General features: G+C 39.3%; 2 protein-coding genes across 6 annotated transcripts; one reads left to right on the plus strand and one right to left on the minus strand.

Annotated features, from left to right (window-relative positions):
• The first annotated feature begins 55 nt into the window (after nt 1–55).
• On the plus strand, nt 56–7674 carry LOC6566411 (CCR4-NOT transcription complex subunit 3). 5 transcript variants are annotated; one of them, XM_032739239.1, is made up of 11 exons: nt 56–353; nt 512–697; nt 789–886; nt 959–1108; nt 1439–2308; nt 3238–3307; nt 3385–3765; nt 3833–3997; nt 4709–5532; nt 5604–5813; nt 6605–7674. In XM_032739239.1, exons 2-11 carry the CDS (start codon nt 673–675, stop codon nt 6701–6703), a joined length of 2892 nt encoding a protein of 963 aa, XP_032595130.1. In that variant the 5' UTR covers nt 56–353; nt 512–672; the 3' UTR covers nt 6704–7674. The 5 variants fall into 5 exon arrangements, with proteins under 5 accessions (XP_032595130.1, XP_032595132.1, XP_032595131.1 ...); XM_032739241.2 differs by having other exon boundaries at nt 4709–5523; XM_032739240.2 differs by having other exon boundaries at nt 3388–3765.
• A 2212-nt stretch (nt 7675–9886) lies between these two features.
• Nucleotides 9887–12847, minus strand: LOC6566412 (protein-associating with the carboxyl-terminal domain of ezrin). The gene is made up of 2 exons (XM_001993033.3): nt 12567–12847; nt 9887–12511 (listed from the first exon to the last, which is right to left on the minus strand). The coding sequence occupies exons 1-2, from the start codon at nt 12774–12776 to the stop codon at nt 10484–10486; spliced, it is 2238 nt and encodes a 745-aa protein (XP_001993069.1). The 5' UTR covers nt 12777–12847; the 3' UTR covers nt 9887–10483.
• Nucleotides 12848–12917: the final 70 nt, after the last annotated feature.

Below are 12917 nucleotides of genomic sequence, written 5' to 3' on the forward strand. Positions count from 1 at the left end.
GAAGCGAACAAAAAGCAAGCGAAAAATCTTTAAGCGTATTTATTTAAATGTATAAATTGCATAAATCTATATATTTAAGAACAAGCACATCAATTTAATGCTCTACTCACCAATATAAAAGAAACCCCAGCACAGCTGCCACGTTGCGTTTGCCCAAAAAGGCTTAGCCAAGAAAAAAATCGAACTCTCCGACGGCCCGAAGGTATCACACACACAACACACACACACGCAAACACACGCACACACACACACAGGCAACACATCAGTGCAAGCAAAAGCAAAAGAGGCAGAGAAGATACAGGCGCAGAGAGTGATTCTCCATTTGTGTTGCAGCGAAGCTACTAGGATCTAAGGTAAATAAAACAATAACACCAACAATAACAACAGGCAGCAACAAAATAGCCCCGGCAAACGCTGAGGCTGCGATGCGCTCGTTGTGTGTGTGTGTGTGTTTGTTGTGTATGCGCGCAATTAATGCATATTTAACATTGATCCATTTTATGTTTTGCAGACGCCGTTGACGACTTCTGGCTTGTGCCCGGACCAGCAGCGGCGATTGTGTGTTGCCTGTGCAGGTGATATAACCAAAACAAAAAAAAAAAACCGCGACAGCTTGCAGCGGACTATGTCTGACTATTTGCGCCAGCAGAAACCACAAGAGCACACATAGCCATGGCTGCGACGAGAAAATTGCAAGGTAAGCATTATTCCTTCATACATATATATATATATATATATATATAGTTTGAGTGTGCCTATATACTGATTATCGATAATACTCCCGATAGGCGAAATTGATCGATGTTTAAAAAAGGTTGGCGAGGGCGTGGAAACGTTTGAGGATATTTGGAAAAAGGTACACAATGCAACAAACACTAACCAAAAGGTAAATCTATCGTAACAACATGTTTAAGTTTGGATCATATGCTAATATTTGCCAATTTGTTTACATTTACAGCAAAAGCACCTGCAGGAGAAATATGAGGCAGATCTCAAAAAGGAAATTAAGAAGCTGCAACGGTTACGAGATCAAATCAAATCATGGATCGCATCCGCCGAAATCAAAGATAAAAGCGCCCTGCTTGAGAATCGGAGGCTCATTGAAACGGTAAGCTTATTGGCTCCCAGCTGTATAGAAATTGTTTTCCCAAAGTATTCAAGTTACAAATTGGTTTGGATTTTTTAAAATAATTTTGTTCCATTTTCTTTCGACTATTTTTTGCATTTAGGATTTATATCTTTTGGAATATGCCAATATCGATATATTTTTGTGCTATCAGCAATTAAATGGTTATATATCAGTTTTTGTTCTATTCCAATTTTAATTAATGACTACAAATTTGAAATTAGGAAATATTGATTGACTAACGATCCGTGAAAAGTGTTTAAGCGCAATCACAATTATTGAAATAATATCAATTTTTAACTTTTCATTCAGCAAATGGAACGCTTTAAGGTGGTGGAACGGGAGACAAAAACAAAAGCTTATTCCAAGGAGGGTTTGGGCGCCGCACAAAAAATGGATCCAGCGCAACGGATCAAAGATCATGCGCGCAATTGGTTAACCAATTCAATTAGTGCACTGCAAATTCAAATAGATCAGTACGAAAGCGAAATTGAATCGCTGTTGGCGGGCAAAAAGAAACGTCTGGATCGCGATAAACAGGAACGCATGGACGATTTGCGTAGCAAACTGGATCGTCATAAATTCCATATAACCAAATTGGAAACGCTGCTCCGACTGCTCGATAACGATGGCGTCGAAGCGGAGCAAGTGAACAAAATCAAGGACGATGTCGAATATTATATTGATTCATCGCAAGAGCCGGACTTTGAGGAGAACGAGTTCATCTATGACGACATTATCGGGCTCGATGAAGTCGAATTGAGCGGCACGGCAACAACGGACAGCAACAATAGCAACGAAACTAGCGGCTCCCCCAGCAGCGTCACATCCGGCGGCAGTCCATCCCAATCGCCAGTTACAGTGCAACAGATATTGCCCAGCTCCTCCTCCTCGTCCAACACACAACAGCAGGCGGCGACGGCGGGCAGCAGCAGCGGCGCTGCCAGTGGCGGCACAAGCGCGGCCAGCGCAGCCCAATTCCAGCATTTGCAGGCAGTAGCGGCTGCAGCAGCAGCAGCCGCTGCCTCCGCTGCGGCACAGCAATCGAATGGCAATAATGTGGGCTATGCGAGCGATACCAGCGCAACTTCATCCTCAGCGACAACGTCCACCGAGGCGACAACAGGTGGTGAGAAGCGCAACAAAAGCAGCGAAAGCAGTGCCAACAGCAGCAAAGCCAAGGTAATATTCCCAACTACTACTAACTGCAGCACAAATCGAAAAACCAACTTAAGCTTATTAATACATTGTGTTTGCTAAACTTCTAAATCTTTTGCGTTCTGATGAGCATTGCTGATAACGTGAAGCTGTTGGTCATATTTAATTGACGAGTAAAATGACCAAAAATTCGAATTCTTATTGTTTAGTATTTTATATTGCTTAGCCCATTGTGATTTAATTTATTTCGAATACTTTTACACTCTGAAGTGAAAATCTGCCAAAAATTACAATGGTTTTTTTAGTATTTTATATTTTCAAACCAATTTTGATTTTTTATTTCAAACACATAAATACTTGTACAAAATTTATAAATTAACTGTCAAAAATTGGATTATTATTTAGTAATTTATATATTTTCTATCCAGTTTTCATTTATTTTAATTTGCATATAAATGACCAATTATAAATTGACCTTAATGCTTTAAGCTTTGTTTGAAATTAGGATAATATATTTGTGTAATTGTGTGTGACAGACAGAAGACAGCATTTCCGACTCCATAAAGTATCGATATATATATTCTTGCTCAGCATCAGCAGGCAGAGTCAATCAGAAACACATCCTTCTTTCTGTCCATTTATCTGCTTAAATCAGCCAATTTCAGCGACTAGAACAGCTGGAGACTTGAATTAGAATGTGCTCGAATGCGTTGCTCATATTTAAATCTATAACATTATGTACGAAAATAATCATAAATATTGATTTTTGAAGATTATTGATTGAATTTCTATTTATTGCAAATAAATAGTTTTTAAGAATCAATCATTCATTGTTCAAAACATATCTTTTGCAGATTGTTTGCTTGTTTTGATTTTTGTATTTGGATAGGATATGCCATATTTGAACTGCTCTCCGATAGACACCACTAATTTGTATGTTTTTGCAATTGCAGCAGCAACCTCAACAGCCGATCAAGCCGACGCCAGTGCGTGCCACAGCGAAAGCGCCCGCGGGTAGTGATAGTGAGTACTCAAACTGAATGGATATTTATCTAATTGGATGCGTAATTGTAATTGTAACTAATTTTCAATTTCTTTAGCAGCGCAAGTCAATAAGATTATCAGCTCAACGCCCAGCAAAAACCAGCAACAACTACCGACGGTCGCTTCCGTTTTGGCATCGAGCGGGACACAGAACAACAACAACAGTAACAACAACAATAACAGTAGCAGCAGCAGCAGTAGCAGCAGCATTGTCGCTGCAATTGGTCACAATCCTGCCGTGCAACCACATGCCCCAACGCCTGGCCTGAATGCGGTTAGCGTTGCAGTCTCCGCCGGCACAGCAGCAACAGCAGCAGCGGCAGCAGCAGCAGCCGTCGCTTCGGCGAGCAACAACAGCAGCAACAACATTCAAGGCCAATCTGTGATTCAAGCGACACCAACAATTGCATTTGCAGCGGTGGCTAAACACAACACATGTAAGGGTCTCACTTGAAAGCACTAATCTGAATTTAATATACTCAAATCTGTAATCTCGTCCGTTAGCACTACTGGAAAACGGACCTGTGCTGCAGCAACAGCAGCCAACAGCGCCAACGGTGGCCGCAATTGTCAGCGCCAGCGCACAGGCCCAACAACAACAACAGCAGCAGCAACAACAGGCGGCGCAATTATCCAATCTTCAAACGAATTCCTCACATTTGCAAAACGGTATTATTAAAAATCAAAACCGCATCTTTCTAATTTTTACACAGCCTTGTGTAGGGGATTATAATTTTGTTGCAAAGTTATTCTTGAACCTTATTAGGGTATTTATATTCTTGATGAGCTTAACGAGCCCTGTCGATATATTCATGTCAGTCTGTTTAAATTTTCATTCATGTATATATATTTGCCATCGGTTTAATCAGTAAATTTTTGCTGCAGCAAGTCATCTAATTGCTTTGTCTGTTGCCTAAACATTTGTATAAAAAATTATCACAATTTCAAATTACTGCAAGACAATATTTGAGTTGCCGTTATTCGATCAAAAGTTATTTGCGCAAAATAGTGATTATTTAAAGATCAGTTTAAGAATAATAATATCATATATCAAAAGCCTGAAGGCTTTTGCTAAAATAAAAAGCTTTTTTTTTTATATTTTCAGTACAAAGAGAAAGGAATAGGAATATATTAAGATACAATACAAAGAGAAAGGAATACGAATATATTACAATTTTGTTTGCAGACAACTTTGTGTTATTTGAATAACTTTTGTTATTTGTACAAAAAAAAATTTACTGCTCACAGAATCTAATGGCTTAAAACAGCAAGTCGTGGAAATATTTTAAATTAAATTGTACATATATATTTATAATAATTTTGCAATAACTTTGTGATATTTGCACTTAATATATTTATTTACTTTTGCCGTTTTTGCAGGCCTGCCCGTCTCACTCAGTAGTAGCAGCAGCGGCAGCAGCAATAGCAGCAGCAACAACAACAGCAATGCTGTCGATGCGATTTCATTGAAAACTATAGCACAGGAAGCAATTAATCGATCCGTGATCGAGCCCAATTCCCTAAATCAGCAACAGGCAAGTAACATTGACACGAGACAGCAGCAACAACAGCAGCAGCAGCAACAACAACAACAGCAGCAGCAACAACAACAACAACAGGCGGCGCAGCAGCAAGCGGCGGCGCAGCAATCGTTACTGCAACAGCATTTCAGCACCGAAACAACTGCCAACCAGCAACAACAACAGCAACTTCAACAGCAAGCGACGGCTGCAGCAGCGCAACAGCAGCAGCAACAAAATGCAGCAGCGGCAGCAGCAGCAGTTGCAGCAATTGGAACAATCGTTTCTGCCACTAGTAATGGTCCTACAGCTGGCAGTGGACTCATGAATCTTGCAAATGCTGCCGGTCAGCCGACAAGCGGCAGCGGTGGTGTCGTTGTTGCACCCAATGCTAAAACGCATACACCGCAGCAACAGCAGCAACAACAACAGCAGCAGCAGCAACAACAGCAGCAACAACAACAGCAGCAGCAGCAAATTGCAACAACAGAGGCGCACATACCACCGCTGCTGGGCGTAACGCCGCTGGGTCCGACGCCACTGCAAAAGGAACATCAACTGCAATTCCAAATGATGGAAGCCGCATATTATCACCTGCCACAGCCCATTGATACGGAGAAGCTGCAAACATATTTTCATCGCTCACCAGTGCAAACGCCAGCGCACTATCCCCAGGTGAGTCAGGTACATTGGTTGATTTTGTTATCCTAGATGGCTATAGCTTAACAATTCTGTCTCCCCAAACAAAATCCAAGGCACAGCTGCCCATCTACGATACCGTTGAATTCTATCAGCGACTCTCAACGGAGACGCTCTTCTTTGTGTTCTACTACATGGAGGGCTCCAAGGCGCAATATCTCGCTGCCAAAGCGTTAAAAAAGCAGAGCTGGCGCTTCCACACCAAGTACATGATGTGGTTTCAACGGCACGAGGAGCCCAAGATCATCAACGATGATTACGAACAGGTGAGCCAAACTGAAAATCATTTTATTTATTCATAATTTGTATCTTATGATTAGTTGAAAGTTGATTTTCTTTTGCTGACAATTGTTTTCCATTTTTGTTGATATCAGCTTAAATGGTTTAAATAAAAATACTTGTTTTTTTTTTAAAGCTAAGAGTTCGAACTTTATTTAGATTATTGATATTGATATTGACATCAATAAATTTAGTGTCGATATTCCTCTTATAGAAGTAATAAAATATAATCATCACAATCAGAGTTAGTGTGAAAAAAATAACATAAATTAGCATTTTACAAAATGCTGAATGCCACTGAATGCTTCTAGCTGGACAATGTAACTAAAGCTTGTCTTAAGCATATTTGTTCCAAGAAAATAAAAAGTTGTCGCCAATATATAGTTTTATAATTATTGCTAATCGTATCTTTTTGAATTTATCGTAATGAGTAATTCAATTATATTTTACTATTATTCTGAAGTGTATTTGTTATAAAAAAAAGTATACATTATTCGCCTGTCTCTTCATACTTGATAATAAAAAGTTCTTTTTTAGTTATTGTAAATCTTTTCTTATCTTGAACAAATATTTTTCTGTCACACTGTCATACCAATTACCTTATCTTATTATAAAGACGCAATAAGATGTTCTTATCAGCAATAGTGATTCGAATTATAGATTTGAGCGAACTTTGGAACTAGAGCCTTACCTTTTAGTTTTAATTTTATATAATTTATTTTTTAACGATGCTCGTAATATAATTATAATATTGTTTGTTTTTTTTGTTTTGCTTCAGGGTACGTACATCTACTTTGATTATGAGAAATGGAGTCAGCGCAAAAAGGAGGGCTTCACCTTTGAATACAAGTACTTAGAAGACAAGGAGCTGATTTGAATGCTGCGTTGTTGTGATGCGGATGCGTCGGCGGCAGTCTAAGAGGAAACCAATCCATTACCACAATAAAAAAAAAGAAATTCAATAGCATACAATATTCATACTACATACCCAGAGCAGACACTCATCCAAAACAGAATCGCGCACATATACATACACACACATACAGGCACACACATAAATCCATAACAATAACAAACTCAATGAGATATGATCATGTGCAAGCAAGCAGGCCGTAAGCATAAGTGAAATGGAAGCAAAATGAAGTATGTTTGATAATGAGATACTTGTTCGGAAAATGCATGTAAAAAAATATGCTTTTTTATAAATGTTTTATTGTTTATTATTTTTTTTTAAGATTTTCTTTCCTACATTATGAGAAAGCAAAGGAACTAAAACTAAAACTAAAGCAAAACAAAACAAAACAAAAAAAAAACTATAAAATATTATGCAAAAATACGTGCAACAAATTGAATTTTCTGGCATTTGCCCCTTGAAGCTCCCCACCACCCACCTCCCAGTTTAGTCTCCAAGCTCCTATTATTAAATCGCTTAGCGCCTCTTCATTCAGCTACACTTCTCCAGCTCCAGTTCCCTCGCCTCGCCCCTCCTTCGCACCAGCATCATGTATAAAGAGCGCAGCAGTGTGCAGTAAATACTTTTAATTATAAACATTTAGCGCACCGATTTTTTCATTGCGTTTGCTTAGAAACGTAAAAAAGAAAACTCGTGAGAATAAAATAAAATAAAAGAAAACAAAACAACAAAATCATAAACAAAAAAGTAAAACAAAAAAAAAACACTTCAGCTGATCTTATTTAAATTTAATTATGTAATTACGATTACTAAGATCATTGATTAAGTTGAGCATGATAATGATGCTGCAAAGCAAAACAAACAAACAACAAATTAATGCGTAAAAACTTTTTTTTAAATGTAAGCAAAATAAAAACAAAACGTGAGTAAATAGTTGAAACTTGTTTAGTGTTTTTATTTAATTACGTTGAACCGTTTGCGTTTTTATTTGTTTTCCTTTTAGCCTGTTTGATCCTCAGACCGTTTGAGCCTCAATTTTGATCGTTTAAATGTTAATAAGTCATATATAGTCAAATGATATAAACAAATGCATTTTAGAATGTTTTTGCGTAAATATAGCATTTTTGCTAAACCAAAAAACGAAATACATATTTAACAATTTTACAAGAATAGTTTTAAACGAAAACATTATAAAAACAACAAAAAATCAACCAAAAAAAAAAAAGAAAGCAGACAAAAAAGAAATGCATGCAAGAGAACATGAAAAACATTTTAAAAATTATTAAAAACAAACAAACAAATGATTGCATTAAAATATACATACATACAATTATACGCCGCCACCTGCGTACTGGATTTTATTACAAATTACAAAACAATTATGTGGACAACTTACTTTATGCTAAGTTATACCTCAGATCGGTTTCGTTGGCTGTCAAAAAGAAAGTCGTCAAGTGTCCATTAATTTATTTACCTATTTACATCAAATTCTTCACAGTTCGCAAGCTTAACTATCACTAAAGATAGATTCCCTCCTTTTACGCTGACCAATCGCAAAAGAATATAGTTGCCAAACTGAAAACTGAGTTCTTGTTTTTGTATACCAAGTTTTCCCAACAAAAGTTACTTAAAATGCAAATTAACATTGGATTAAAGAAAAATTAAATAAAATTCTTGTTTAACTAAGTTTTTATAAGAATAATCGCTAAGTTTTTATAAGAATAATCGGTAAGTTTTTAATTTATGGTAACATATCGGAAGGGTATATAGAAGCCGGGGTTTCTTGTTTTATTATTCAACAACATAAATAGATACTTTGTCTGTCTGTCATTTGGGTGCATAAATACATTGTTAATAGAATATTCGAACAGAGAAAATACATTTTGGTGAATCCCCATAAAGTAGGTCAGACAAATATTTCGAACTGTTTAAAATTCAGTTGTTATCAGATATTCGATTATTTAACAAATTCCTAATTATCAATCAAATGTTGGCATATTTCATTGTTATTGTAGATAATTATAGATAATTCGCTTGATAAGTGGAGGTTGTTGAAGCTGTCTCCTCCCTGATAAATTTAGTCAAAGAGATTGCAATTTGCAGGGTAAAGTAACCATGATAATAATATTATTACTGCGTATTTACAGATAAGTAAAGGGGTGTGTTCATTCATTCACAGCTGTTTATATTTTTTGTTTTATTTTGAGCAAGTGTAACACAAACAGAACAAGCTTGTCAAGGCATATATATTCTCGATTACTATCACTGACGGAGCCGATATAACCATGGTTCGAAAGATTTATTTTTGTGTGCAATTTTTGTATTTAATAAGATATCAGAAATAAACTTTCTATGTATCTCATTAAGTTCCTCAAATTTGGGCAAGCAATGATCGACATCGGATTACTATATACTACAGCTCGCATACAAATAGTCGGTCAAAAAAATGAATTCTTGTGTAAAAAAAATGTTGTTTACCCGAATCAAATTCCAAACTTTTGCAAAACACATGATCAACTTGGGGCTACCTTATAGTAATAATCGGTCGGTTTTTATACTCCAGATCCATTCAATTACCCATTCTTTATTAATAAAAATGTTTTGTAAAAGTATGTATGGAACAGGCCAAAGAAAGCATCAAAGAAATCATCCTCATCAAGTAAATATACTTAGTTTATTTATCTGTGGAAATCCGCCGATCTATTACACTATAAGAGCTAAAGAACTCGAATTTTGAATATAAGTTCTCATATATCATACATCCGACGTACTTGGAAACTTTGTTTCTATCGGATCGTGATATTGTTGAATGCGTTTATCAAATCGAACGAATGTGAATTCTTCTAATTTCATTGGATTGACGAGAGACTTGTTCATATCAAAACTGAAAGGAAGCAGCTCAACATTGAATCCCGTAATATTAATTGGCTTAAAATGTGTGCCATTACTATAAAAAGTAAAAAATATCATTCCCATCTAGTTAAAACTCCTTGGAAAGCTGCAATGCGGCAATGACTTGAAGATCCCTTCGGTCATGGAGGAGATTGTCGAGTTGAGAAGCAGACACATTTCTCGGCATGAATCAGGACAATCGACTGGCTTTCAAACTCTTTAAAAGCCCACATCCCTTGGATAAATTAAATGCTGTAAATTTGTAAAATCATTCGTTTATTGTCCCACTTTGACAGATTGCAAATAAAGTGAACGAAAAAACAATATATATAAAATAATACATTTCTTTATGTTAAGTAAAAGTAAAAATATATGTTTATGAATATATCGTTAAGTAAATATAAAGAAATGTACTATTTTATTTGGAATAAAATATTAAAGAAAGAAAGATTAGAAAAAAAAATAAAAGAATTAATACATTTTCAGTAAATAATTCAAAAAGTTTTATAAACCACAGCAGACAAATAGAGAAACGAAATTTTAATAGAATTTACGATAAAGAATATATAAAATAATTTACTTCAAAGAACCTAAATTGGCGTTTTGTCTTTTTTTTCTTTTATGAATTTTGAACTAACCTCAACTAGTTTGGAAAATTGCACTAGAAGATGCGAGATGAAATACATATTTACATATGGAATTTATTGCAAACTCAAAAATGTACTTAAGAAGTAGATCTCAGATCAGATTGATCTTTAAAGTGAGCTTGAGATACTCGTTGTAAATGGAACAAGAAACGGCGACTTTGAATCAATGAAACTAACATGGTTTAATATACACAGCTTCGACTGACTAAGAGACAGTGGTGGGGGTGGTGGTGGTGGTGGTGTTGGTGGCATCTCCATTGTTGCCCCAAACGACATCATCATCCTCGTCGTCATCATGACCCCAGCCCTGATCCGCCTCAACATCCGTATCCGGACCATTGTAGCTGGTCAAAGCAGCCGCAAAGCGACTCGCATCGATTTGTACAATCTCAGCTTCGCTAGCTGCTGCTCCCGTTCCTGTTGCTGGCTTCGTCTCAATAACTGGCTCCATGTCTTTGAAGAAATCAAATTCAGCCGGCTCGGAGCTATGCAGCGATGTGGTCAACTGCACTTGAATGTCCAGCGCGCTGAGATCATCGATGACCTTGCGATTGCTGCTGGCGGATGCCAGAGGTGCGGGCGGAGGCGGCGGTGGGAGTGTGGCCGTGGAGAGACTGGAGCAGGCGGTGCGAAAGGAGTCGGCAATCGATGAGGGCTGTGTGGCCTGTGTGGAGGTGCTGCTCGTCGTCTCCACATTACTGTACAGATTGAGCTCATCCAACGTGGACTGCTGCTTGACCTGCAGCCGTTGTAACTCTTCTGCATTATCCCAATCGGACCATGCCGCCTCCTCCTCCTCTTCTTCCTCATCCTCCTTCTGCGCCAGCTCCTCCTCCTCATCATCATCATCGTTAATATTGACCAGGGTCTGTTCGTGCGCAGCGCTGCTGGTGGAACTATCGGAATTGTTGTCCACCAAACTGTTGCTATGACTGGACTCCAGTGGTTTCTCACTCAATTGGGTGATGCTCTTGTCATCCTCGCCGCCATCGGGACTCAGACGCAATGGCATTGGTGGCACAACATTGCTGTCCAATGGCAGTGGACTGCCCGAGACCATGTAATCCACAGCATCTGCAGCGCTGCCATTCATCAGTGGCGTTATGGAACGCGGCTCTGTCCACTGGGCGCTGCTGTCCGTGGAGACGGCAGCATGGGGCCGACCATCCGAAAAGCAACGCCTTCGGTCACCACCCAAAACAGTGGCTGCACCCAGTATGGGCACCAGATCGGCCATAGAACGCAGTGTCTTGGCCACGAGCACATCATTCGTATCGCTCATGCCCAGCTGTAAATGCGGCAGAATATCGTTGAGCAGTTGCTCGTCGCTGAGCAGACGCACATACTCCATGAAATAGTCGAGCAGGATCAGGCGGATCTGTGCGTCGCGCAGCCGAAACATTTTCAGCACATGCGGCAACAGATGCTGCACATACGTCTGCGGTGAAAATAGTGGTGCAGTGCATCCATTCTCTGTCTTGGTGCGCAGCACAAACGGTGTCACACAGTGCTGGGCGGTGGGATCGAGGAGTACCATGCGCGACAGCAGATCGCTGGCCAGCTGAGAGGCCACCACTTGCTCATCGAAGCCACGCAGCCGCTCAATCAGACTGCTGAAGAATTGCTGACGCTCCGGCACCGATTTCAGTGGCAGCTCAAAGAGAAAGGAATGGATTAGAATGAATTCGTGATTGAAATACGGATGCAACAGCACAGCGGATAACTTCGGTCGCAACTCGATATTCTGATGCTTCAGGTGGGTGCTGCAATAATCCCGGAACTCCAACACATGTGGTATTCCCGCCGAGCCGCCGCATTTATCCAAGATTTGTTCGCAGAGCGCGGCAAAGGCAAACTGTTCCAGGGCCAGCTGCGTGGTGTCCGCGGCATCCATTGCCAGCGGCTGGCGAAAACTGTGCGCTAGCTCAATTAGCTGTTTATTCAGCTCCTTTGCCTTCCACACATACTCAAAGCCGGCCAGGCGCCAACTGCCCTTATCCGTCACATAAACGGACTGAGTGCAAATATTCAAATGCCTGGCATGGGCTCGCTCTATGAGAAATATGAGGCTACACAGTATGGTGCGCAGTCCGAGACACACCTGTATATCGCTCTGCTGGGTGAGCACATCGCTCAACGGCCGCACACGTTCCGTGGCCAAATGCTTCTGACCGGACTGATCCCAAGTGGACATATATTTCAGTATATACGGATGGCGATAGATCATAAGGTTCTGTGTAACCAAGTAGTTAGTTTGCTTTCTTTTCTTGATCATCTCATGCACCTACCCTGATTGCTCGCTCCATTGGGCCCTGGGCAGCCCAGAGTTGACCCTTCACTAGCACCTCGCCCTTGAAAATGGAGAGCAGTTGGCCACCGCCGCCCTCCTCGTTGCATGTCGTCGGCGATTCGGCGTTGTATAGCGCCCAAAAGTCATTGACTTCGATGGCATTTTTGTCAATTATGAGTCCTTTTAGTTTGCTGCCTTCATTGCCCATTTTTTTATAAACATTAATAAAATAACATTTATTTGGGGCAACGTATTGCGCTACGTAAGACCGACAGCCACGTAACGTAGGATAACATATGTTAAGGCCATACGACGAATGTTATCGGTGCAGTGTTGGCAAATGCTAATA

This window comes from Drosophila grimshawi, unplaced genomic scaffold (genome assembly GCF_018153295.1).
Source record: "Drosophila grimshawi isolate 15287-2541.00 unplaced genomic scaffold, ASM1815329v1 contig_1377, whole genome shotgun sequence".
In the NCBI taxonomy this organism is placed as follows: domain Eukaryota; kingdom Metazoa; phylum Arthropoda; class Insecta; order Diptera; family Drosophilidae; genus Drosophila; species Drosophila grimshawi.

Bases quoted from the DNA above. Each gene is read 5' to 3' on its own strand.
- LOC6566411 (XM_032739239.1), top strand. From the start codon at position 673: ATGGCTGCGACGAGAAAATTGCAAG. The intron at 1,109-1,438 runs GTAAGCTTATTG...CTTTTCATTCAG, and splicing joins ATCGGAGGCTCATTGAAACG to CAAATGGAACGCTTTAAGGT. The intron at 5,533-5,603 runs GTACATTGGTTG...ACAAAATCCAAG, and splicing joins ACTATCCCCAGGTGAGTCAG to GCACAGCTGCCCATCTACGA.
- LOC6566412 (XM_001993033.3), bottom strand. From the start codon at position 12,776: ATGGGCAATGAAGGCAGCAAACTAAAAGGACTCATAATTGACAAAAAT. The intron at 12,512-12,566 runs GTAGGTGCATGA...TTGGTTACACAG, and splicing joins CAATGGAGCGAGCAATCAGG to AACCTTATGATCTATCGCCA.